The sequence below is a fragment of the Microcebus murinus genome, chromosome 24 (genome assembly GCF_040939455.1).
Source record: "Microcebus murinus isolate Inina chromosome 24, M.murinus_Inina_mat1.0, whole genome shotgun sequence".
NCBI classification, from domain to species: domain Eukaryota; kingdom Metazoa; phylum Chordata; class Mammalia; order Primates; family Cheirogaleidae; genus Microcebus; species Microcebus murinus.
In genome coordinates this window covers 2,868,028-2,893,902 of record NC_134127.1, presented here as the reverse complement: position 1 = coordinate 2,893,902, position 25,875 = coordinate 2,868,028, and the positions used below count along the sequence as shown (strand labels likewise).

Sequence of the window (25,875 nt, the reverse complement as noted above, 5' to 3'; positions counted from 1 at the left end):
TGTCTCATTATGATAGTTAATAAATGCTAATGACTAATGGTCTTAGATTTGAAACAGATTTAGACTTCTTGATTTTATTTAAATATAATTGAGTAATTCTGTCATACATGCAATTTTGATATATGCAAGATATAATTACATTTATATGAAAAAGTATATACATTTCAAAGAATTATAGGCTTTTACTTTTAAGAAGTTAGAATTTCATTTGTTGGAAAATATTTGATATTCAAAATAAAAAAAAAAGAAGTTAGAATTTCTAACAATTATATTCTCTCTGAATACTTTGTTACAGATCACTTATCTCATCAAAATTGAAGGGAAAACATACACTTTCCATCTTGAAAAACAGTAAGTGGCCATTTTTTTAAGTTCAGTTATTTTTAGTGTATCTTAAATTTTTACAATACTGCCCTAAATTGAGCTTAAAGAGGAGAATAAATATATTTATTTAACATGTTCTGTTTTCTCTGAGTTTCATCTTAGACTTGAATTTCAAGTTGTCATTTTAAATTGGATAATCTAGCTATATTCTAATTAATGATGTAAATATTAATTCATGTCAGACAAATGAAATTATTTAACTCCATAAAATACAACCATAAATGTAGCATTTAAGAGTATAATTTTTATTTGTACAGGTTCAATATTTTTGATATCTGCACATGTCATTTTGTGTATTTATATGCTTTTAAGCATTTTACTTGATATTCCACATGTTAAAGACAAGTTAAAATGTAGACCAGGCCTGAAAAATCCCTGAGCAAACAACACCAGCTTGGTCTTAAAACCAGCTACCTTTAACCTTGCTTAAATGGCAAACATAAGTGAAATGTGACTTAGGTCATTTCCAGAAAATGCTTGTGTTAGAGAAAAACAAAGGGGAATCTCATTCAATCAAAGGCAGCCAACTCACCAGGGACTTTCCAACAAGGTAAACCAAAACAGGAAACATTTTTTATATCTTTGACCAATGAAATAATTTCTTTGTTATAGTTTTGTATTCACCAGATAAATCCTCCGCCTAATGCTTTCTCATTGGAGCCCTAAACCTCTTTTAGTTTCATGGCTTCCAATTCATAAATTGCCATTTCCAGAAATGAAATCCATAAATTTTTATTGTGCCTCCAATTCCTCTTTCAACAACTTAGTGTCAGACAAGTGGGTTCTGAAGGAGACACCCCGTGGCCCCAGTGAGCATCTCAGTGCCAGGTGAAATATACTTGCTGGGCCCATTGTTTTCACATTTTTCTCCCTGCATTTGGTGGCCGCTGGGTAAGTCCCTACTGGATTGCTGATCTCTGCAATTTGAGTCCTGTGTTGAATTTCAGTAATTTTATTCCAGATTGGACCCAGAGGTTGGATTGGGATTTAACAGGACCTAGACTAGGTCCATTACAGTGTACTTGCTTCCAGAGTAGGTCTGGAACCCAGGTTAGGGTCCAGAGGCTGCACTGCAGTTTGCTATAGACTGAAGTCCAGCTGGAGGCCAAAGGTAGGTGAAATTTAAAAGGAAGGGTATTATGGGCTCATTAGTATCTAAGGAGTCTCAACTTCTCTGTCTGGAACTCTAGCTAATTCTGGGTTTAGAATTATGGACTGAGAACCTAAGCCTTTCTACAGAAATGGGTGTACCTCGTCAGAGATGATTTAGAATTTGTAGTGGCCACAGTGGGGAAATTTTAATCTAGATTAAATTGTTCATATAAGGAACACATTGAAAACAAAGGAGTCCTGAACACCTCAGAAACAATGGGATGCATTTTTTTATTGGCATACAGAGGCTTCTAAAAGATAATCATTTCAAAACTGCCTTTCTAAAAGACTCCTTACAAAAGGCTAATAAAGTAAATGAAAAACTTACACGGCAGATTGAAGGGAAAGCTAAGAAAAGATAAGTGGTGACTGATGTGATGCTGACTGTTAACATTATTAGTCCTCCCCTACTCAATACTTCTGAGCCCATCCCATTTGCTCAGTCACCATCCTGGCCTGAAAACTGCCAATCCTTTTGCTCAAATGCTTTTTCACCCTGGGGACAATGAGAAGAAGGAAGTTAACCTGATGACTTACAAACTTAGGCTCTCAGAACAGCCAGATATGGGTGTTACTTTATTCTGTGGCCAAAATATGAACTCAGAGCCATAGCAAAAGAATTTCCAAATAGAGAAATTCCATGAATATATTCTGAAACATTTAGAATCCTCATATGAGCATATATATGACCCCGGGCTTCCTGAGCTGTATCAGTTGATACACATGACATTAGGGACCCCGGGAAGCAAGTAAATGTATGGCCACTGCAGGGGGATACGTCTACAGAAAGTATTGCTGACCCTTCAAAAGCTGTATCTTTTGGGATGGCCCAAAAGATGCCAGAAAAACAACTAAAGAACTTTTAGAAGCTATTCCTATTTTCTTTCTACAAGAAAACTGATTGGTCGTTTATTCAATTATGCAAACAGAAAAAAAGATAAATTAGTTTTTGACTATAGGTCTAGATTGGAAATTTCATTTGTTAAAGCACTTCATACTGAAAATATACCATGGAATATTTTCTGCCAGAAATGGAAATAGGCCTTTTAGCCTTATTCATTCATGGGCTTCAGCCAGAGCTTGTTGACCTAATTAAATAAAAGTATACAACTGGATGGGAAGTCGCTGATATGGCTGAATTGGTGATCATGGATGGATACTTTGAGAGAACTTTAGAAAAGAAAAAATATGAGGGTCTGAAAGAAAGTAATCAAAAGGCTAGGAGAAAAAAATGGCGGAGTAGGGGTGCCCTCCTGGCTCTCTGCTCCCAGAGTGAAAAGTGAAGAAAGCGGATAGCCACACTCGAGTGATCTGTACTTCCAGGAGACCAGCTTCCCAAGCCTGCAGACATTCAAGAGGAAACGGAGGGATATGACCATTTGCAGCCTAAAGCAAAGGTGAACCGATCATTCTTCCGCAAAACTGGGGGATTCGGAGGCACACATCAGGGAGGGAGCGAGGCGCAGCTTAAGCTGCTGCCAGCTGGCAGTGGCGCCAGCCCTACCCTGTGCTGAGAAACACCCCCTCCCACACCGAACTCCACTTCCACGTAGGCCAGGAGGTGCCTGAAGTTGGTGAGAAGTGGCAGCGCGGGACTAAACCGTGTGGAGAGGAGACTAGAGCAGGGAACGCGCTGAGTCGCCAGAGCACACAGCAGCCGCAGTTTAAGGTGGGGGAGGGTCCGCGCAGCAGGAACCAGAGCCGGCTCCGGCATCTCCCTGCAGAACACTCCCAGGTCAAGGTCAAGGGGAGTTTACACAGAAGGAGGCTTTGACTTTGGATATAGAGGAGGTTTGGGATAGCACTGAGAGGTCAGATTGCACTAAGTTAGACTCCTTGATCCATTAGGACGCCCTCCCTCTGCCCCTCCTGCACCACTCCCGCCCCTGCATTCCAGCGCTGACTTGGGCTCGGGGTTTGGAGAGGAGGCGCAGAGAGAGCGCCGGTACGTGCCACTACTCCACCAATTTGATATTGGACCGTCATTTGCTGCACAAGTGGCACTGACTCTGTGCTCAGAAGGTGGACCCTGCCAGGACGGGGCAGTGCTACAGGGGAGATTGCCCTTGGCGGATTTAAGGCAGAGAAACATTGCATTCCACACTCTCCTGCAACCTGGAGCCCCGCCCTGGGCTCCAAAGTCTCTGTCCCAGCCTTGGGGGCGGAGCTGAGATAGAAACCGTTCTCATTCCTGCCACTTATCTCCACCGGTGTAATTAAAAGGACCAAAGTCAGCGATAGGTAGGTCCCATAGACTGCCTGCCTGACCGCTTTTGGTCAGTCTCACCCTGCCCAGTTCTCCCGCTCTGTGCCCAGAGTGTGGAGCCCGCCTGGGAAGAGCTGGGCCTTGCAGGAGGCAGCTGTTAGTGGTTATAAGGCAGAGATATTTTACGACCCCCACACCGGGGGATTTGGGGCTAGGCCTTTGGCTTCAAAGTTTGTATCCCCGCCTTGGGGGCGGAGCCGAGATAGAAAGTGCTCCCGTTCCTGCCGCTTATCTCCACCTGTGGAATTAAAGAGACAGAACACGGGGCCTGGTGGGTCTGGCTGCAGGACAATATCTCTGCACAGGTCTCCCGCGCTCTGTGTCCAGAGTGCGGAACCCACCTGGGCAGGGCAGCTTCTAGAAGGAAGCTGCCCTTAGCGGCTATAAGGCCGAGAGACTTTATGTCTACCACCGTCTTGTGTCTTGTGACTGAGTGTTCGGCTCCAAAGTCTCTGTCCCCGCCTTGGGGGCAGAGCTGAGATAGGAACTGTTCTCATTCCTGCCACTTATCTCCACCTGTGGAATTAAAGAGACAAAAGACAGGGATAGGTCCCATTGACATCCTGCCTGCTTCTGGTCAGTCTCTCCCTGCACAGGTCTCCTGCGCTCTGTGTCCAGAGTGTGGAGCCCGCCTGGGCAGGGCTGAGCCTCGTGAGAGACTGCCCTTAGTGGCTATAAGGCAGAGAGACTTTACATCCACCTTGCTCCAGTGTCTTGTGGTTCCAAAGTCTCTGTCCCCGCCTTGGGGGCTGAGCTGAGATAGGAACTCTTCTCATTCCTGCCGCTTATCTCCACCTGTGGAATTAAAGAGACAAAAGACAGGGATAGGTGGGTCCCATTGACTGCCTGCCTGCTTCTGGTCAGTCTCTCCCTGCACAGGTCTCCTGCGCTCTGTGTCCAGGCCCTGGAGTTTGCCTGTGCAGGAACAAGCCTAGTAGGTGGCTGCCTTTGGTGAATACAAGACAGAGAGACCTTACAACCCACACACTCTGGTGACTTGGAGCTGGGCCTTCGGTTCCAAAGTTTCTAGCCCCGCCTTGGGGGTGGAGCTGAGATAGGAACTGCTCCAGTTCCTGCCATCTATCTCCACCTGTGTAATTAAGGGGGCAGAAGACGGAAGGACGCCGGAGCAGCCCGGAGACCAGCGGGAAGGGTATGGTAATTGGCTGTTTCCCCTCCACTACATCTTGGACTGCTGGCTCCCCAGCAGGTAGAGAGACCTGCAGTCACCAGCCCAGCGACGCTGCCGCCAATGAGCAACACCACCTACTGGGTCAGAAACTAAACAAGACGTATGAATACCCAAACGAAAACCTAAAGGAAAGAAACAACAACTGAGCAAAATGGGAAGAAATCAGCAAAGGAACTCCAGAAATCTGAAGAAACAAATGGAAAACACACCCCCAAAGAGGAGCACCAGCCCCTTAGAAACAGACAACAACCAAAACCTGGCAACCAAAATGACAGAAGAATTTCGAATGTGGATCATAAGAACACTCACCGACCTGCAACAACAACTCAATAATCAACACAAAGAAACTACAAAAAGCCTCCAGGATATGGAACAAAGGTTCACTAAGGAGATCGACACAGTGAAGAAATCTTTAACCGAAGTCCTGGAGATGAGGAATCAACTCAGGGAATTACAAAATACTGTGGAAAGTCTCAAGAACAGGGTAGATCAAACAGAAGAAAGAATTTCAGAGATTGAAGATAACACCTTCCAATTAAATAAATCAGTCACAGAGATAGAGCAGAGAAACAAGAGAAAAGAGCAAAGCCTACAAGAGCTGTGAGATTATGTGAAAAAACCTAACGTGAGGGTCATAGGGTTAGCAGAAGGGGAGAAAGACAACAGTCAAGGGCTGGACAAGCTTTTTGAAGATATAATAGAGGAAAATTTCCCAGACCTTGCTCAAAATCTCGATATACAAGTTCAAGAAGCCCAGAGGACCCCTGGGAGATTCAATGCAAACAGGAAGACGTCACGTCATGCAGTCATCAGACTGACCAAGATATCAACTAAAGAGGCCCTTCTAAGAGTTGTAAAAAGAAAGAAGCAAGTAACTTACAAGGGAAAGCCAATTCGAATGACACCAGACTTCTCTAATGAGACTTTAAAAGCAAGGAGAGACTGGGGCCCCATTCTCACTCTTCTGAAACAAAACAATGCCCAGCCTAGAATCTTATTCCCTGCAAAACTAAGCTTCGTATATGAAGGAGAAATTAAGACATTCCCAGACAAGCAAAGCCTCAGAGAATTCACCAAGACAAGACCAGCCCTACAAGAAGTACTCAAAACAGTGTTACACACGGAACACCATAATAGAAACTCACGAATATAAAAAAAACCAACACCCAAAGATTAAAGGCCAGATATCTCTATGGATCAAAAGAGAAATCAAAGCAACAACATCCAACCCAACAGAATGAACAGTAATCTATCTTACCTATAAGTTCTCTCAATAAACGTGAATGGCATAAACTCTCCACTCAAGAGACATAGGCTGGTTGAATGGATAAGAAAATACAGGCCAAGTATATGCTGTCTTCAGGAAACACATCTAACCTGCAAGGATGCATATAGACTAAAAGTAAAAGGGTGGAGATCAGTATTCCAGGCAAGTGGTAGCCAAAAGAAGGCTTGTGTGGCAGTTCTAATTTCGATTTAGTTTTTAAACCAACTAAAGTAGTAAAAGACAAAGAAGGTCATTATATGATGGTGAAGGACGCAGTTCAACAAGAAGAGATTACAATTTTAAATATATATGCACCCAAGTTAGGTGCACCCAGTTTCATAAAGCAAACCTTACTGGATCTAAACAAATTGATTAATAGCAATACCATAATCACCGGAGATTTCAACACCCCACTTACGGCACAAGACAGATCCTCCAATCAGAAAATTAACAAAAACTAAGGGACTTAAATAAAATTATAGAACAATTGGGACTGACTGACATTTACAGAACATTCTACCCAAAATCCAGTGAATATACGTTCTTCTCATCAGCTCACCGGACATTCTCTAAGATTGACCATATCCTAGGACACAAAGTAAACCTCAAGAAATTTAAAAAAATAGAAATCATAGAATGTATCTCCTCAGATCACAGTGGAATAAAGGTAGAAATCAACCCTAACAGAAACTCACATTTCTACACAAAAACGTGGAAACTAAACAACATCCTACTAAATGATTACTTCATAAATGAAGAAATCAAGACGGAAATAAAAATATTCTATGAAGAAAATAACAATGGAGAGACAAGATATCAAGTCCTATGGGACACAGCTAAAGCAGTTCTGAGAGGAAAGTTTATCTCCATAAATGCCTATAACCAAAAATCAAGAAGATCACAAACAGACAATCTAATGAAATGACTCAAAGAGCTGGAAAAAGAAGAACAGACCAGCCCCAAACCCAGCAGAAGGAGTGAAATCAACAAGATCAAATCAGAACTAAATGAAATTGAAAACAGGGAAGCTATTCAGGAGATCAACAAAACAAAAAGTTGGTTATTTGAAAAAATAAACAAAATTGACATGCCACTGGCTAAGCTAACGAAAAGCAGAAAAGAGAAATCTCTAATAAACTCCATCAGGAACAAAAAAGGAGATATCACAACTGATCCCGAAGAGATAGAAGATAGAATTTATGAGTACTACAAAAATATTTATTCACACAAACTGGAAAATGTGGAGGAAATGGACAAATTTCTAGAAACACACAGCCTCCCTAGGCTCAACCAGGAAGAAATAGATTCCCTGAACAGACCAATCTCGACAGCTGAAATAGAAACAGCAGTTAAAAATCTCCCTAAAAAGAAAAGTCCTGGTCCAGGTGGCTTCACACCCAAATTTTACCACACTTACAAAGAAGAACTACTACCTATCTTACAGAAACTATTCCACAACATCGAGAAGAATGGAAACCTCCCTGGCACCTTTTATGAAGCGAATATTACTCTGATACCAAAACCAGGAAAGGATGCAACAAAAACAGAAAGCTACAGACCAATATCCCTAATGAATATAGATGCAAAAATTTTCAACAAAATCTTAGCTAACCGAATCCAGACGCTCATCAAAAAAATAATCCATCATGACCAACTGGGCTTCATCCCAGGGATGCAGGATGGTTCAACATACGTAAATCTATAAATGCAATTCACCACATAAACAGAAGCAAAAACAAAGACCACATGATTCTCTCAATAGATGCAGAAAAAGATTTTGACAAAATTCAACACCGTTTTATGATATGAACACTTAAGAAAATCGACATAGAAGGGAAATACCTAAAAATGATACAAGCCATATATGACAGACCCATAGTCAACATGATACTGAATCGGGAAAAACTGAAAGCATTCCCACATAGAACTGGAACCAGACAAGGCTGCCCACTATCTCCACTTCTATTCAACATAGTGTTGGAAGTCCTGGCTACAGCAATCAGACAGGAAAGTGGAATTAAAGGTATCCAAATAGGGGCAGAAGAGATCAAACTTTCACTATTTGCTGATGATATGATATTATATTTAGAAAACCCCAAAGAATCAACCAAGAAACTTCTGGAAATGATAAATGAATTTAGTAAAGTCTCAGGATACAAAATCAATACACAGAAATCAGAGGCATTAATATACGCCAACAACAATCAAATTGAGAACTAAATTAAAGACTCAATACCCTTCACAATAGCAACAAAGAAATTAAAGTAACTAGGAATATACTTAACCAAGGAGGTAAAAGACCTCTACAGGGAGAACTATGAAACACTGAGGAAGGAAATAGCAGAAGATGTAAACAGATGGAAATCCATTCCATGCTCATGGATCGGCAGACTCAACATCATTAAAATGACTATAGTACCCAAACTGATCTACAGATTCAACTCAATATCTATTAAAATCCCATCAGCATTCTTCACAGATACAGAAAAAATAATTTTACGCTTTGTATGGAACCAAAAAAGACCCTGAATATCAAGAGCAATTCTAGGCAACAAAAACAAAATGGGAGGTATTAATATGCCAGATATCAAACTATACTACAAAGCTGTTGTAATTAAAACAATCTGGTATTCGCACAAAAATAGGATTATTGACCAGTGGAACAGATGTGAGAATCCTGATATAAAACCATCCTCATATAGCCATCTAATCTTTGACAAAGCAGACAAAAACATACGCTGGGGAAAAGAATCCCTTTTCAATACATGGTGCTGGGAAAACTGGATAGCCACTTGTAAAAGGCTAAGACAGGACCCATACCTTTCACCTCTCACAAAAATCAACTCACGCTGGATAACAGACTTAACCCTAAGGTATGAAACTATTAGAATTCTAGAGGAAAATGTTGGAAACACTCTCCTACTCATCGGCCTAGGCAAAGAGTTTTTGAAGAAGTCCCCAAAGGCAATCAAAGCAGCAACAAAAATAAATAAATGGGACATGATGAAACTAGAAAGCTTCTGCACAGCAAAAGAAACAGTCATAAAAGTAAACAGACAACCTACAGAATGGGAGAAAATTTTTCCATGCTACGTATCCGATAAAGGGCTGATAACTAGAATATACTTAGAACTCATGACAATCAGTAAGAAAAAATCAAATAACCCTATTAAAAAGTGGGCAAAGGACTGGAACAGAAACTTTTCTAAAGCAGACAGAAGAATGGCCAACAAACATATGAAAAAATACTCATCATCTCTAATCATCAGGGAAATGCAAATCAAAACTACAATGAGATATCACTTAACTCCAGTGAGAATGGCCTTTGTCAAAAAGTCTCCAGATAACAAATGCTGGCGTGGATGTGGAGAGAGAGGAGCACTCCTACACTGCTGGTGGGACTGCAAACTAGTTCAACCTCTGTGGAAAGCAATATGGATTTACCTTAAAGTGATATAAGTGAATCTACCATTTGATCCAGCAATCCCATTGCTGGGCATCTACCCAAAAGATCCAATGACACTCTACAAAAAAGACACCTGCACTCGAATGTTTATAGCAGCACAATTCATAATTGCTAGGCTGTGGAAACAGCCCAAGTGCCCATCAATCCAAGAATGGATTAATAAAATGTGGTATATGTATACCATGGAGTACTATTCAGCTCTAAGAAACAATGGTGATATAGCACATCTTAATATTTTCCTGGTTAGAGCTAGAACCCATACTACTAAGTGAAGTATCCCAAGAATGGAAAAACAAGAACCACATATACTCACCAGCAAACTGGTATGAACTGAGTAGCACCTAAGGGGACACATAGGTACTACAGTAATAGGGTATTGGGGAGGGGGAAGGGGAGAGGGGGGCGGGTGTATACATACATAATGAGTGACATGTCCACCATCTGAGGGATGGTCATGCTGGAGACTCAGACTTGTGAGGGGAGAGGGGAAAGGGCATTTATTGAAACCTTAAAATCTGTACCCCCATAATATGCCGGAAAAAAAAAAAAAAGGCTAATATGTTCATGTGTTTGTAGCTACTATAGCCTTAGGGTCAAAGAACATGAAGACTTCCTGAGTCATAGTATAACTTAAAATCAAGATATCCTAAACATGGAAACCCTGTGCCACTAGTTGTCTGCCATCATTGTAAAAAGTCAGGCGATCAGAATAAAATTGTTCTCTCTTGCACCAGCCATTTAACTCAGACCCCTAATGAACTTACCCCTTTTGGCCCAGACTATTTTCCCATTAGACAGAATCCTCAAGGGCTTGACTCTTGAGACAACAATCAACACTAACGAGGTTCTGAGGGATTCTCTATAAGTTACTTCCCATAATACTTGTAAACAAAAATGAGGAAACAAAGATCAAAATTAATGTGGAGTGCTGTACAGTGTGGTGGCTACCAGGGCCACTTTATTCACTGTAAACCCCACCCTAATAAACCAAAATATCCTGTGGAGTAAAGAAAATATTTTTGAAAGTTTCAAGTCAAGTTCAAAGGCTCCCCATGTCTGAGCCAGTTGAAATAGTGCTTGGACTATTCTGAGAAAAGCATTCCTTTCTACTCTGAACCACTTAGTAAATTTACTGGGATGAGAATTGGTTTCTAAATTTAGAAAACATACAGCGTTCTCTTCAAAGGGAGAAATAATCTTAGAATTTCCTGACTCTCCTACATCTGAACTGCTCTGTTACCTTTAAGCAGAAATTCATAATATTGAAACATATACAACCCCTGAACTTTCTGAAGTACCCAAATTTGTTTATGCTTCTTCCTCAGCTCACATAGGGAAAATTGAAAATGTTGAACTGGTAAAATTCCAAATACACTATCCTAAACCATGGTCTAAATACCTCAAAAAATGTGAGGCAATTCAAGGATCTTCACCAATTAAACACAACAATAAAACAAAGACTTATAATTCCTTGCACTAGTAACTGTAACACTCCAATCCTCCCTGTGGAATAACCAAATAGATGATGTTGAAGAGTTAAGACTTTTATGCAATAAATAAAATTGTAATACCAAGATTCCCTGTGTTTCCAAATGTTAGCACTTTGTTTTGAATGTGCCTACAGAATCTAAATTGTTCACAGTTGTGGATCTCTACTCTGATGTCTTTGGTATGCCAGTTAACAAGAAGAGATAATACTTGTCTGCTTCTACTTGGAAAAATCAACAATACACCTGGGCTGTGATGCCAGAGGGTTTCACTGAAGCCCCATTTTATTTCTCTCAAGCATTACATCAAGACCTGTCAACTTTACAATCTCCTAGAAATTCCACTTTTATTCAATATGTCAATGATTTGATGTTATGTTCTCCTACTGAAGAAGACTTTGAAATAGATCCAATTGATCTTTTATAGCAGCTGGCTTACAAGGACCACAGGCCTCTGTGAAAAAACTTCTGTTTTCTAGAGAAAAATTCTATAAATTAAAACATAATCTTACTGCAAAGAAACCTTGCTCTCACCTGAAATAGAAAAGAAATTCCAAGGTTTCCCTATACCCACACCTAAGAGACAATTAAGAGGTTTCCTGGGACTTGTCAGAGACTGTAGGTCTTGGGTCCCGACTTTTTATTTGCTGGCATCTCACTTATGTGAATTTACAAAAAACTCTGTCCTAGGGCCTGTGTTATGGGAAGATAGTCATGAACAACTGTTCAATCAAAAACAACGACGACAACAACAACAAAACAAAACCCTGACGTCACAACAACCTTCCAGCTTTAGGGCTTACAAAAGTCTTTTGTTGTACTTTTTCGCCAATGTGATAATCAGGCTTTGGGAATCCTTACTCAAAAACATGAAGGAAGACATAGCATCATTGCTTATCATAACTTTCAATCGGATCCAGGGGCCAAAACATATCCAAATTGTTTGAAAACAGTGTCAGCAACAGCTAAATTAGTAGAAACTTTATCTCAACTAGTATTAACAAATGGACTTTAATTTCAAGTTCCACATGCTATCAAAAAATTAATAAATTCTTATTAGACCCAACATTTTTCAGCAAGCAGAATAATGACATGTTACAAAATTGATCTCCTGTCACCTTCTATTCTCCATCTCAATGGCTGTAATCTGCTTAAATTTGCCATTTTACTGCCTCTGCCTGAGGATGGCAAAGAATGTGGTATCACAACTGCTGATGCCTCACATTTACTTACAGGAAACTGCTTTAGAGAATCCCAAATTGATACTTTTTTAAATGGGTCTTATGCCAAAAATACAGAAGGAAATACCAAGCAGGATGCATTAATTATTCAGTGTGAATTAATAAAAAAAGGGAATTCTTCCAAATTTCTATCAGTACAACCTGCAGAGTTATAAACTCTCATTAGAGCCTGTAATATAGCTAAAGACAAATCAGTTAATTATACAGACAGTAGATATGCTCTTGGAGTATTCCATGATCTTGACATGGTATGAAAATGATTAGGGGTTCTCGTATCTAGTTGGACCCCCAATAAAAATGGATCCCAAATGGTGAACTTCTTGATGCTATTCTGCTATCTGCACAGTGTGTTATTATTAAAATTGAAGCTCATTCTCTTAGAATTGAACCTGAATACCAATGGAGTGTATTAGCAGACTTCTGTGCCAAGTCAGCTATCACTGAAATTATTAAAATGCACAATTTGAATGAAATATATAAAATTACTTATGAGAATTTGAATGATCTCTATAAATTATTTATGAAAACTTATTGAACTAACAATGTTACATACCTGAATTGGAACAAAAATAATTGGTATCTAAAAGAATACATGTAATTTTGAGGTTATAGTCGTGAATTCTTTGCCAGGACTAATGTCCAGAAGTTTTCACTTGGTTTTCTTCTAATATTTTTATAGTTTCAGGTCTTACACTTAAGTCTCTAATTCTTCCTAAACTGCTTTTTGAATATAATGAAAGATAGAGGTCCAGTTTTGTTCTTCTGCATATGGCAATCCATATTTTCCCAGCACCATTTATTGGAAAGGATGTCCTTTCCCCTGTGTATGTTTTTGTTGACTTTGTCAAATACCAGTTGGCTGTAGACATATGGTTTACTTCTAGGTTCTCTGTTCTGGTCCCTTGATCTATGTGTCTATTTTTATACTAGCACAAGCAACAACAATGAAAATAGGCAAATGAAACTTAAACTAAAGAGTTTCTGTACAGCAAAAGAAAGAAAAACAGTGAACAGACAGCAGAATGGGAGAAAATATTTACATGCTATGAATGTCACGGGAATAATTGATATCCATAATTTACAAGGAACTCAAACAACTCAACAAAAAGAACCAAATATCAACGGTAATAGAGCTGGAACCCATTCTACTAAGTGAAGTATCCCAAGAATGAAAAAATAAGCACCACATGTACTCACTATCCAATTGTTTTTAACTGTTCAACACCTAAGTGCACATATAGGGATGACATTCATTGGGCGTTGGGCAGTTGGGAGAGGGGAGGAAGAGATGGGTATAGACATACATAATGAGTGTGATGTGCACCGTCTAGGGGATGGGCATGCTTGAAGCTCTGACTCAGGGAGGGGGGGCAAAGGTAATCTACATAACCTAAACATTTGTACCCCCATAATATGTTGAAATTAAAAATCAGTGGACAAAGGACATAAATTGACAGTTTTCTAAAGGAGACACACAAATGGCCAACAAACAACTGAAAAATGCTCCACATCACTAAATCATCAGAAAACTACAGATTCAAACCCCAATTAGATATCATCTTATATCAGTAAGAATGGTTATTTAAAAGTAAAAAAAGTAAAAAACTATAAAAAAGTAAATAAATAAATAAAAAGAAAAAAACAATTTAGCAAGGATGTAAAGAAAAGGGAATTCTTCTACATTGTTAGTTGGAATGTAAATTAGTACAACTTCTATAGAAAATGCTGTGGAGATTTCTCAAAGAACTAAAAATAAAATTACAATTTTACCTAGGAATCATACTACTGCATATCTACCCTAAGGAAAATAAACCATTATATCAAAAAGATATCTTCATTCATATGTTATTCATATAACAGTAATTACAAATGAACCTCTCCTTGTCTTCTAAACTCAATCATACAAAGAACTCTGGGTTGTTTTCTTTTGTAAGAGACCTTTCTCAGAGTCTGTAAATTATAAAAATCACCTGTTAATCTTTCAGCAACTCTTGAAAAAAGTCTTAATGACACTTTACATTCTCTTCAACCAGTACAATCAGAAATAAATATTGTGGCCTCAGTATTAGTCCGAAGTATAGAAGAGTTCTTGATACTTTAACTGCTCAACAGTGAGGATCTTGTGCCCAAATAGATGACAAGTGTTTTTTTCTGTATTAACAAATCAGGAATTGTTGCCAAAATTTAAGGATCTTAGAGAACACATGGAATCTTTCCTCAGATAGGGACTACTTCCTGCTGTGATTTATCCAATTGGTTAAATGTTGGCTCCTGGGAATTTTTGCTCTGGAAAAATTTTCAATTTGTGGCCATTATTTTTCTTGTAGTCATAGCATTTAACTCTCTGTTGCATCATATTTTCTCAAGAGTTGTAAATGCTTTCCAGCAGCCACTCACATGTCAAATAGTTGTCATCAGGATCAGACAACTTGACACATCAGCCATGACTATGGGATTGCTAATGGCAGCTCCAACACTCTCAGTCCCAGCATGTTGATAATAACATACCTGACTCTTCATCCCATATTTAATGACCTTCCACGTGGTCATTAGGAAGACCTACCACGTCTTCCCCCAAGCTCCTCAACCCTAGCCCTTGGATTTGAGTTTATCTGTGCAAGGCCAAGTTTATGTGTGTACTGTCCTAGAGGATACCATGGTTAGCATGACCCTACTCCTAGTTTACTTTCTATTCTTACTGCCTTGAGATTATTAACAATTTTTAATAAAGAGTCCTGCATTTTTACTTTACCTTGGGCCCCACAAATTATGTAGTCTATCCTGTGCTTTGAAATTTACATTGATATCTAAGCAAAGAGATGTTAGCTGGCTTAAATAGAGGCTTGAAGAAACTCTTGTGCTTTTCTGATGGCCATCTTGTTTTGTCTGCCATCCCCACAAAAATATACTTGAGCTAGCTGGCTGTAAGATAGACACACATGGAGCACAGCCAGGGTTCCCTATTCATACCATCCTTGATCAGCCAGCATCCAGCTGACTTCCAGATGATTAGGCAAGCCTGGCCATTATTAGCAGAACTACTGAGCAGCCCACCCTCACATGACCTAGAAGTTGTGAGCAATAAATACTTTTATTTTATATTGTTATGGTTTTGTGGTTGGTTTTTATGCAGTATTTTGCATAATATTGTTGAGATTCATTTTTACTGATATGCACAAAATGAGTTCATTTATTTATGTGTAGTTGTAGCTATCATTAATTCACTACATATGGCTACATATTAATTTAATTCATTAGTTTATAATTAAACCTCATTAATTATATTTATCCCTTATTTATAGTTTTCTATGTATATTTCATTTACTTCATTGATTTTATTTACTAACAACAGCAAGAAAAGCCTTTTCTGGATAACCTTGACTGTGAATTCTTAGTGCCTGTGAAATTGATAGACTGTAACTAAGAAAACACTCAAGTTTGTTGTATGCTGCAAATTATTTACTTCAAAAAATTTATGCCAATTTTACTGTCACCAAGAATTCAGAATGTTTCTGTTCTCTACTCTTGACAAAATGAGTATTTTCACTCATTGTTGTGAACTAATAGATGAAAAACTGTTATTTTACAGTTGTTTTAATGTGCATTTCTCTGGTTATTAGTAAAAGGTAATATCTTTTCAAATGTTTACTAACCATTCTAATTGAATTACCTTTCTTAAGCTTTTGTTTTATCTTTGGATTTACTTTTATTCATTTATTTTCGGTTCTTTGTTTTCAATCTATGATGCATCTTTGTTTTTCTTTCCTTTATTCTTTCCATTATTAACTCATGGGCATTTTTGTTTACCATTTTATTAACCTGTTATCTGTTCTCTGTGTTACAAATATGCTGCCCAGATTATTGACTGTCTTATTACTACAAAACTTAAATTTTCATATAAGTTATTATATTCGTGTTTAATTTTATGGATTTGGCTTTCCTCTTTTATGTCTCTCACATTTTGAATTTGTAACATAGGAATCCTATAGATAGAATTTTTAAAAATAGTTTTTACACTTAAGATACAAATTCAGTGCTTTCGGTTTCTTTACTTAACAACTGTGTTGCATTTTACAAGTCTTTCCAGTGCTAGTTTTATTGTTTACAGTTGCTTCATTTTATTGTCTGTTATATTCTAAATTTGTATGCTGTCCCAGATATTGCTTATTTAGAATTTTCAGATTATTCCTTCAGATAGAATACATGGATTACATGCTTTGTCACTCTGTGCCTGTTTTCAAATATCCCTTATGTTCTCATAATTAAATAATATCTTAGTGATGTGTAGAATTTGTGAGTCCTTTTTAATGCTTTTAAAGTTCTATATAGTTTATCTTAAATGCTTTTTTTAGTACATGATTTTTTGTTCTTGCATTTATGCATGTTTGTGTGTGTGTATGTGTGTGTCATAGGGGTGTTTCATTAATCCTCCCTGATATGTCATTAGTCCTTCATTTCTTTCAAGAGATTATTTCCTTTATCATTTTATTTATTCATTCTTTTTTCTTCTTTATTTTATTTTTATAGATGCATAATATTAGAATAGTTGCACATATTTATAAGGTACCGGTGATATTTTGATATAGGCATACAATGTGTAATGATCAAATTGGGTAATTGGGATATTCATCACCTATAATAGTTTTCACTTCTTTGTGTTGAGAACATTCCAAATTTACTCTTCTAGTTTTTTTGAAATATACAATAAATTATTGTTAACTGTAATCACCCTAATGTGTTAGCATAGAGCTAAATCATTAGTAAAGTCGTGGACGACACACTATTGTTTTAAGCCAGTAAAGTTTTAAGCCAGTTTTGGAGTTGTTTGTAACAGAGTATAACTTCATGAAAACTACTTAATGCAACCAATCTATTGCTATATGTTAGCAAATATTAACTAAGGTGTTTATGCCATGAAATTATTGACAGTTGAATTTAAAAGAAAACTGTGGTTGAAATATGGAAGTCCTGGCTAATTCCAAAAATAACTCTGTGTTTGTCAGTTGGTCATTTTGAATTCATTAAAGCATCCATACTGTTTCTGGGTTATACAGGTTATTATTTTTCTTATGTTAAAATATGCACATATGCTATCAGAATGCAGCCAAATAATGAAGAGGTAAGTCTATTTAGGTTTTGGATATTTTTGCTTGAAAAATGAAAGTAAATTTTGTGAAATTTTATTGTTCCAAGTTATTTTTATTAATGATATAATTACAATAAGCTTTCATTATTTTGATTGAACTAGGTCATTTTTACACCCACGTTTCCTCGTGTATTTATACAACAAATCGGGAGCAATGTATCCAGATTCTTCATTTACAAAAGTAAGTTTTAGTTTCTGCCAAATTTTACATTTTTATGTGGTTAAGGTACCACCGTGAGAGAGCAAATTAATGTCTTATAGTCCACAGAATTATTGAGCAAACAGATCACAAACCGAAATGTAATGTGGCAATCACTATTGAAAGCACATTGACTGGAACAACTACTTTTTAAGTCTTAACTCAGGTATCACGTATCCAGAAAGGACATCTAAACTATTTTAATGTATTAGTAAAAATGTGAGGGATAAAAAAGTGGGTGAAGGAGCTAAGACATGCTGAGAAGTTTCAATTGACATTATCAGAGGACCTAAGCAGTAAAGAAATTACTTTCTAGAAAGACCTTAGGGAACTGGTGAGATCATTTAGCACAAGCAGATTGTGTATGGAATGTGAATAGGGTCACGTGCAAAACATCAGACTTTGAATTGTCTTCAAAAGGCAGGTAGGAGTCAAGAAATTTTTTTAATTATGTGGGAAAGTTAATTTTACCCTGTAAGATATTAATAAATATTGATATATTTAAATATATTTATAAATATATATTTATTAATATCTAATAAATATTTTGGCAGAACACATGATTGAGAAGAGACAAATGCCAATGATTGATCGTATTTTATCGCTATATTGAAATTGAGAAATAATAGAATTAAAAATATAGTAATTAGTAAAGGATTTGCCCTCCCTACCATGTTACAAATAGAAAGCAGAAAAACATGTGAGGCAGCTGTTCTGAGACATCTGACAATAGGCAGATAAAGAATTTTGTCCCTGAGAGAAAGAAAGCACAGAAAATGAGTTTCCCATTAACTTTGGGCTCTCAGATTGGGCATAATGTCTGGACCATAGCTTAGGGGGATAGATCCAAGTAGAACTCTAAGAGTTTGGAGTCTAGGATTGCTGGAGCATTTGTAACTTCCATGACATAGTACCAGAGATGAAGGGGGCTCTCACTCTCAGATCTGTTTTCTCTGTGTTTTTCCTTCTCTGCTTGACTATAAATAAGGCTGCACATTTGCTGGGCAGGACTCTACTGAAGGGTTTTGAGTAAAAAGGAGATACTAAAGGTCTTTCATTGTTTAGAGATGTTGGATTGTCAGCCAATGCATTGGCCGGTGACCTTGGTATTCAGGTAAGGCATTCAGTGAAGACCACAAAGGCAAATCCTTGGAGAAAGGATCAAGGTCTGGAGAAAGGGCTACTCTTAGAACTTTGCACTTTTATTCCATTGCCTGAACGCCAACATTGAGAGGATTAAGGAGATAGCTTTGGACTACAGAATGCAATACTATATAAGAAAAAAATAGTAGAGGAAGAAAATAATTCAGAGAAGGACAGACATTAATGATATATTAAAAAGTAAAAGAAGAGACAAAAAAAAGCAAAATTTAGTTCTTTAAAAGAACTAATAAAATTCATAACCCCCAGTAAGTCTTATCTACAACAAAAACAGAAAATCCTGTCAATATTAGGGATAAAAGGCAATGTTATTAGTCACATAGAAAATAAAATGATAATTTAGAATATTATGAACTCTTTATGCCAATGAATTTGTTAATTTAGATTAAGTGGATTATTTGGAAAGGCAATTTATCAAAATTGAGAGAAGGAAACAAATAAACAATTTCAATCACTTGATATCTATTTAAAAATTGAATTCCTAAACAACCACTTGCCCACAAAGAAACACCAGGTTTAGGTATCCTCACACCAACTGGTTCAATATATTAGGATGAAAGGAGCACCTCATCTGTTAAGAGATGTCTTGGTTATTGCAGTGTTTGACTATTAAAAATAATCTTTTTATGATCATTCATGTACAGTGTGAATATAAACTTTTACTTCCATGGAATACATGCCAGGAATGTGATTGGCAGGTCATAAGTAAATCTATATTTACTTTTTAAAGAAAAATACCAAGTCATTTTTCAGAGCATTTGTATTATACCACTTTGTATTCTCACCAGCAATATATGAGAGGTACAGATTTTCTGCATCCTTGCCACCATTTGTTGTTATCACTATATAAAAACAATTATCCTAGCCATCCTTATAGTTATGTAGTGACATCTCATGTGGTTTTTTTTCAACAATTTAGCAAAGTGGTTTTTTTTATTTTTTTATTTCAAATTATTATGGTATATGTGATTTTTTAAATTTCAGCATATTATGGGGGTACAAATGTTAAGATTACGTATATTGCCCATGCCCCCCTCTCCCCTCGAGTCAGAGCTTCAAGCGTGACCATCCCCCAAATGTTGCACATCTCACTCATTATGTTTGTATATACCCATCCCCTCCTCCCCCCTCCCGGCTGCCCAACACCCGGTACATGTTATTCCTATATGTCCACTTAGATGTTGACTTGTTAATACCAATTTTCTGGTGAGTACATGTGGTGCTTGTTTTTCCTTTCTTGAGATACTTCACTTAGTAGAATGTGTCCAGCTCTAGCCAGGAAAATACAAGAGGTGCCATATCACCATTGTTTCTTAAAGCTGAGTAGTACTCCATGGTATACATATAATTATGGGTATATATGGTTTTGATTGTCTTTTTCCTAATCACTGACGGGCAGATTATATTTTCATGTGCTTATGCGTCACCTTTGGTGACATGTCTCTTAATGGCTTTTGCTCTTTTTCTAATTGGAGTTTGTGTTTTTACTATTGTTTTTGGGGTTTTCTATATTTAACTTGTCCTTTGACAAACATGTGGTTTGCAAATATTTTATCCCAGTCTATGATTTTTCTTTTCATTCTTTTTGTATGGTCTCTCAATGATCAGAAATTTTTTATTTTGATGAGGGCTAATTTAGCAATTTTTCCTTTGTTTGAAGGGTTGTTTTGGTGTCGAATCTAAGAACTCTACATAGCACTAGTTCCTGAAGATTTCCTGTTTGTTTTCTAAAAGTTGTATGTCTCACATTTAATTCTGTATCTATTTTCAGATAATTTTGTATAAGATGTGATGTTTGCATCAAGGTTCATTCTTTGACTGAATGTGTAATAGTTTTAGTGTATATATGCATGTGGGTAATAGATTTAGTGTGTATGCACACACATCAGCATATATATATATACATATATATATATATACACACACACACATACAAATATATATATATTTTGGGGATTATTGCCTCTTCTGTTTTCTGGAAGATGTGTAAATATGCGTCAATTCTCAACCTATTTTGTAAAATTGTTCAGTAAAATCACCTGGGCCTGGGGGAATTGTGTGTGTGGTAGGGAGCTTTTTAATTGCCTATTACATTTATTTAATGGATATACAAATATTCAGTTTATGTTTCATTTGTGTTACTTTGGTGGTTTGTTATTTTTGAAGATATTTTTTCTAATTTCATCTCGGTTAATTTATGGATATAAATTTGTTCATAGTATCTCTATATTTTCCTTTTAATGAAAACATAAGCTGTGCTGCTGTTTCATCCCTGACATTGATGATTTCTGTGTTATCTCTTTTTAACTTTGTCATCTTGCTGAAGGTTTTCAGCTTTATTAAATTTATCAACAAAATAGGTTTTGCCTTAATTTTCTCTATTTTTTCTGTTTTTAATTTCATTGATTTTTTTCTCTCATGTTTGTTACTTCTTCCCTTCATACTTGGTTTGGATTTATTTTGGTCTTTTTCTAGTTTGTTCAAGGAAGAAGTCATATTATTGACTTGTGCTATTTTCTCTTTTCTATTTTAAGCATTTTAGGAGTACAATTTTCCTCTCATCGCTGTTTTGCTTGCATCCCAGAATAATATGTTGTACATTTGACCATTAAACAACATGAGTTTGAATTGCGCAGGTCTACATATACATGAATTTTTTTTCAGTAGATATATTTTTTAAACATTTTGAGCTTTGTAACAATTAGAGAAAAAACTTGCAAGTGAACTTCATAGCCTGGAAATATCAAAACAATTAAGAAAAAGTTAGGTACGTTATGAATGCATATAACATATGTACATACTAGTGTATTTTATCATTTATGTATGCACCCAACTTAGGTGCACCCAGATTCATACAGCAAATTCTACTTGATCTAAACAAAATGATAAACACCATAATAGCCAGAGACTTCAACATTTTTTAAAGAATGGTTTTGCTACATATATTCCTAGATATTTAATTTTGTTTGGGGCTATAGTAAAGGGAATTGCATTTTTGATGTGAGCTTCGGCTTGAGGGTTCTTGGCATATATAAATGCCTCTGATTTGTGTATGTTGATTTTGTAACCTGAGACTTTACCGAATTCATTTATCAAATCTAGGAGTCTCTTGGAGGACTCCATGGGGTTTTTCTAGGTATAATATCATATCATCTGCGAAAAGCAAGAGTTTGATCTCATCTGCACCCACTTGGATGCCCTTAATATCCCTCTCTTGCATGACTGCTATAGCTAGAACTTCGAGTACTATGTTGAATAAAAGAGGAGATAGTGGGCATCTTTGTCTAGTTCCGGTTCGAAGTGGGAATGGTTTCACTTTTTCCCCATTCAATATTATATTGGCTGTGGGTTTGTCATAAATGGATTTGATAATTTAAATATAAGAACTGCCTATGCCTATTTTGTTCAGAGTTTTTATCATAAAGTTGTGTTGGACTCTGTCAAATGCTGTCTCTTCATCTATTGAGACAATCATATGGTCTTTGTTCTTGTTTTTATTTATAAGGCGAATTGCATTTATAGACTTGTGTATGTTAAACCAGCCGTGCATCCCTGGGATAAAGCCCACCTGGTCCTGGTGAATTATTTTTTTTGATGTGCTGCTGAATCATGTTTGCTAGAATTTTGTTGTGGATTTTGCATCTATATTCATGAGGTATATTGGTCTGTAATTGTCTTGTTTTGTTGCATCCTTTCCTGGTTTTGGTAGGAATATATCTAACGAAAGATACAAAAGGCTTATACAAGGAGAACTATGAAACACTAAAAAAAGAGATTGTAGAAGATGTAAACAGACAGAAAAAACATGGATTCATGGATTGGTAGAATCAATTGGTAGAATCAATATCGTTAAAATGTCAGTATTACCTAAAGTTATCTATAGAATTAATGCAATTCCCATCAAAACGCCACCATCATTCTTCACAGATCTAGCAAAAATAATTCTTCGCTTTGTATGGAACCAGAAAAAACCGTGTATAGCCAAAGCAATCTTAAGAAAAAAGAACAAATTGTGAGGCATCAATCTTCCTGACTTGAAGCTGTACTATAAAGCAATAATAATTAAATCAGCCTAGTCCTGGCATAAGAACAGAAGCATTAATGTTTGGAATTGGTCTGAGATTCCAGACATGAACCCATCTGCATATGGTAACTTAATCTTTGATAAAGCAAACAAAAATATACATTGGGGAAAAGAATCTATCTTCAATAAATGGTGCTGGGAAAACTGGATATCTACATGCAGAAGAATGAATCAGGATTCCTACCTTTAACCTCTCACAAAAATTCACTCAAAATGGATAACAGACTTAAACCTAAGGCATGAAACCCTAAGAATCCTAGAAGAAGATGTTGAGGAAACCCTCTCAGACATTGGTCTAGACAAAGAATTTTTGAAGAAGACTCCCAAAGCCATCACTGCAGCAATAAAAATAAACAAATGGGATCTGATCAAATTGAAAAGCTTCTGCACAACCAAAGAAACCATCATTAGAGTGAATAGGCAACCTACAGAATGGAAGAAAACATTTTCTTTCTACTCTTCTGATAAAGGCCTGATAATAAGAATCTATCTAGAACACAAAGGATTTAACAAGAAAAAAATCAAACAACCCCATCAAGAAATGGGCAACAGAAATGAACAGAAACTTTTCCAAAGAACACAGAATAATGGCCAGAAAACATACCCCAAAAATGCTCAACATCTCTAATCTTTAGAGAAATGCAAATCAAAACCACAATGAGATATCATCTAACCCCAGTGAAATTGGCCCGTATCAAGAAATCCCAAAGCAATAAATGCTGGTGAGGATGCGGACAGACAGGAACACTCTTACACTGCTGGTGGGACTGCAAATTAGTGCAACCATTGTGGAAAAGAATTTGAAGATACCTCAAACAGCTAAAAATAGAAATACCATTTGACCCAGCAATAGCATTATTAGGCATCTACCCAAAAGAGCATAAATCATTGTATTATAAAGACATCTGCACCCGAATGTTTTTGGCAGCACAATTCACTGTTGCAAGGACGTGGAAATAACCCAAGTGCCCATCAATTCACGACTGGAAAATTAAAATTTGATATGTTTACAATGAAATATTACTCAATTCTAAGAAATGAGAGCGAGCTAACACTGCTTATGTTATCCTGGATTGAGCTTGAGCCCATTATCCAAAGTGAGGTGACACAAGATCAGAGGGATGGGCTCCATATGTACTTGCCATCACAGTGGTACTGACCAATTTTCAATATGGTGCTCAAAGTGGGGTGGTGTTCATCAGAGATTCAGGGGGGTGGGGGGATAGATCGACATCTGAGAGATATGCCGAACAGTGTGGAGGGGAAGGGCATAACCCTAACCTTTGCTAAGTAAAGGCAAAATTATAAAATCTAATCAAAATGTTAAAAAAAAAACAAAAAACCATTTGTTGGGTGTCAGGCAAGTGGGAGGGGGAGGGGATGGGTTTATATACATTACAAGTGCATTGTGGATTGTCGGGGGCATGGACATGCTTGAAGCTCTGACTTGAGGGGGGAGGAAACGCAATACCAATGTATGTAATCTTAATATTTGTACCCCCTTATTATGCTGAAATAATAATAAAAAGAATGGTTTTCCTTTGTGTAGTATTCTTATTTGGCTTTTGTTTTTCTTTCAGCGCTTTTGATATATCATCCCACTCCCTGCTGGCCTCTAAGGTTTCTCCTGAAAAAAATAATCTGCTCATAATTCTGTGAAATTTCCTTTGTATGTGACAAGTTGTTATTCTTTTGTACTTTTCAAGTTCTCTTTGTTTTTGACTTTTTAAAATTTAATTAAGATGTGTCTAGGTGTGGATATCTTGAAATTTATCTTATTTGATGTCTTTGGGCTTTTGGGGTATGTATATCAATTTCCTTCCCCAGTTTTGAGAAGGTTTTACCATTATGTATTTGAAAGAACTTTCTGGCCTTTTCCCTCTGCTTTTTCTGAAATTTCTTTAATTTGTATCTTGGACCACTTGATGGTGTTCTATAAGTTCCTCAAACTTTTTCACACTTTTTTGTGTTTTAGAATTTTTATTCTCTTATTAATTATGTCAAGTGACTTGCTTCAAGTAGGTTGAGCTATTCCCTACTTGATCTAATCTTCCTTTGAAATCTTTTACTAAATTTTCAATTCAGTTATTGCATTCCTTAGCTCCATAATTTCTACCTGGTACTTTTTAAATATATATTTTCTTTTGTTGAAATTTTTACTTTTTTCATGTGTTGTTCTCTTGATCTCAGGGAGCATCTTGATGGGAATTGTTTTTAATTCTTTGTCAGGTTAATCATATAACTTAATTAGAGTAAGCTTCTGGAGCTTTATCATGTATTATGATTGGAATATGTTTGCCTGATTCATCATTTTCTCAATTCCTCTGTGTTGATATCTACATATTAGACAAAGTGGACACCTCATCCTGTCTTTGTAGACTGGAAGGAGAAGTCTCATCCAAGAGAATTCCCTACCCTTCAGCTGGGCAAGAAATTTTGGGAGTTTCAATCAACTGTCCTTTTGGCCTCTTTCTTGGCTGAGATTTTCTGTTCTTTCATTTATTTCAAGAGAATTTTTAATTGTTCATTAATGAAATTATATTAGTGCTTCTTTTAAACATTTTTGATTAGTTTCATGCTATTACTCATCTCAATATTGGCATCAGTTGATTTTTTTTTTTTTTTACATTCTTGGATTTTTTTCGGTCCTTGGTATAGAGTGATTTTGATTGTATCCTTGACATTTAGTGAAGCAGATTCTTGACCTTATTTAATATTCCATTTTAGAAAACATTCATCTTAATTTTAGTTTTAATGTAGTCTACTGTTCCAATGAGAGTTTAGCTTTCTTAGGAATTGCAACATTATTGTGTTGTGCATCTTTTACTTT

General features: G+C 36.7%; 1 protein-coding gene across 1 annotated transcript in view; it reads left to right on the top strand.

The window, feature by feature from the left end:
* The window catches only part of LOC105868769 (A disintegrin and metallopeptidase domain 3-like), a 116,821-nt gene that overhangs the window by 5,450 nt on the left and 85,496 nt on the right, over nt 1-25,875 (top strand). The window contains exons 3-4 of the mRNA XM_075997197.1: nt 296-351; nt 17,704-17,782. Of these exons, the coding sequence (XP_075853312.1) occupies nt 296-351; nt 17,704-17,782 (135 nt within the window). The remainder of the gene's footprint in view (nt 1-295; nt 352-17,703; nt 17,783-25,875) is intronic.